The 2,093-nt window shown below is 62.3% G+C and overlaps 1 protein-coding gene across 1 annotated transcript in view; it reads right to left on the bottom strand.

Moving 5' to 3' along the window:
• LSM1 (LSM1, U6 small nuclear RNA associated) overlaps nucleotides 1-1,473 on the bottom strand; it is a 2,085-nt gene extending 612 nt beyond the window's left edge. The window contains exons 1-2 of the mRNA XM_009318618.1: nucleotides 1,443-1,473; nucleotides 1,138-1,253 (exon numbers count right to left, since the gene is read on the bottom strand). Coding sequence (XP_009316893.1) covers nucleotides 1,138-1,253; nucleotides 1,443-1,473 — 147 coding nt within the window. The remainder of the gene's footprint in view (nucleotides 1-1,137; nucleotides 1,254-1,442) is intronic.
• Nucleotides 1,474-2,093: the final 620 nt, after the last annotated feature.

The raw sequence follows: 2,093 nt of genomic DNA, 5'->3' as shown, positions 1-2,093 counted from the left end.
CGAGCTCATTTCACCAGCCAGGGCAGCGCCGGTCTGGAGGGGCCAAAAGCCAGCGGGGACGACAAAGGTCCAGGGTGGATCTGCACTCGCGTCTCCGCTGGGATAGACACACACCCCTCTCACATGCTTTGGGCTTCGGTGACGTCCGAGCGCTTCCTACAAGTGCCTGGCCAGGCTCTGTGCTCCCGGGGAGAGCGGGCACCGCTGCGCCACGGACGATGTGCTCCATCGCTCTTGCCAAAGTTGCTGGAGCAAGACAGTTCCCGAGGCGAGCAGCCGACCCGCGGCAGGGTCTGCCTCCCAGGCCCTGGGCTTACCAGCTCGAAGGCAGCCCAGGGATTTGGCCTTGTAAATGCTCGGGTTCCCCCTGGGTCACGGTCACAGATTTGCGTGTGCAGGACAGTCTCCTCCAGGCGAGGGCCCACGGACCGCAGTGCCCACGCATCTTCCGTGAGTCCCGTCAAAAGGCGGAGGCGATGCAAAACAGAGGTGCACGATGGGTGGGGATGCGGGCAGGGACCCCCAGGACAGCCAGGGACAGCAGGGACAGCTGTCCATGAGAGGGGGCTCCCAGGGAGCAGCCGGGCTGAGCTCAGCCCAAAGGGCCGAAGCAAACAGGGAGTGAGACGGCGCTCGACTCCTCCCGAGCCCACCCCGGACGGTGTCCCCTGGTGCCAAGCCAGCAGGGAGGTGACAGCCCCACAGGCAGCCACTAATGACACCCTCCAGCAATGCCACACACAGGCCAGGGCTTCCCCACGTCTCCCTCCACATGCTGCTCTTTACCACTCACGTCGTCCCAGAGGAGCTGCAGCTGCGGGACGGCACCTCTGCCCCCCGCTCTCGGATACACAGGGCATTTTCACGACGGTTCAGCCTGAACCGGCCCCGGGAGGGGGCTCAAATTTCAGCCCCCCCCACCGGGACAGTGACCGTATTTCACAGCAGACAGATGGACACCCAGCTCCAGCGTCCGCCTCGGCAGCGCTGCTTGGAGTCACGTCACCACAAACACCACCAGCTCAGTCCCAGACCGCAGCGGAGCCGCTGCCCCGGGCTGGCAGAGAGCAGGCAGAGAGCAGGCAGAGAGCAGGCAGAGAGCAGGCAGAGAGCAGGCAGAAGCCGCCGCTTACTTACTATTTCCCCCAGCAGAACAACGTTCTCGCCTCTCACAACAAAGATACCTCGAGGGATGTCCCCATACTTCTTGCCCACGTGGATGCGCTCCACAGTCTGGTGCAACACCAAGTTTGCTGCAGCGATCAAGAGAGAGAGAAAATAATCCATATTTGGCTGTGTTTTCTAGCTATAAAGAGTGTCTCATCCCAGCCAGACAGCACCGGTGCTTTCACACCTCTCGGCGCGTTCTCTGAGCCAGACCACCGAAGGCACCGACCGTCTCCCCGCCTGAAACACAGCGGCTGCAGCAACGGACGCGGCACCTCGGGAGCAGCGGGGCAGCTCCCGCGCCATGAGGCAGCCTCTGCCCTCGCAGGCAGGGCAGGCAGGACAACGAGCTCCGACTACCGGGGCCTGAGCCCACCCAGGCACCACGCGCCGACGACAGCAGAGAAGACAACAGCATCGTCGGTGCTGCAGGTTCTGGGCAAGGACCAAGGCACTTGGTCGTGAGCACAAACATCACCCGCGCGTGTTCTCAGGCTATTTCTGCCCAAAAAGGGATGCCAGAGCATCAATGCTGGACGCAATCAGGAGCGGGGAAAGCACCCAGCTCTGGGAGAAGTCTCCATGAAGCACCAAGTCCAGGGGGGACACACAGGCGGGTGCTTAATCCACAACACAAACATGCTCTAAAAACGCGACCTGCGGTCACGTCACTCTACACACAACTAGACTGGTTTCTTTTAAAACTCATGTTGTTTTTAGCCAAGGAAATGCGCGCTCCTGCTCAGGACCGGCACGCGGCGGGGTCGTTACTGCAGGCGGTGCAGCCGCTGCACTAAGCGGGGACCACGAGACGGGGAACTCTCACCAAACCCAAACTCCCTCTTTACCGTTAAGCCACCGTTTGGGAAGGGAGCTGCTCCGGTAAGCGCGGCCCCGACGGGCGCGGGAGCATCACCCCGCTCATG

This window comes from Pygoscelis adeliae, unplaced genomic scaffold (assembly GCF_000699105.1).
Source record: "Pygoscelis adeliae isolate BGI_AS28 unplaced genomic scaffold, ASM69910v1 Scaffold52, whole genome shotgun sequence".
Classification (NCBI taxonomy): Eukaryota; Metazoa; Chordata; class Aves; order Sphenisciformes; family Spheniscidae; genus Pygoscelis; species Pygoscelis adeliae.
This window is presented reverse-complemented; position numbering and strand designations above follow the sequence as displayed.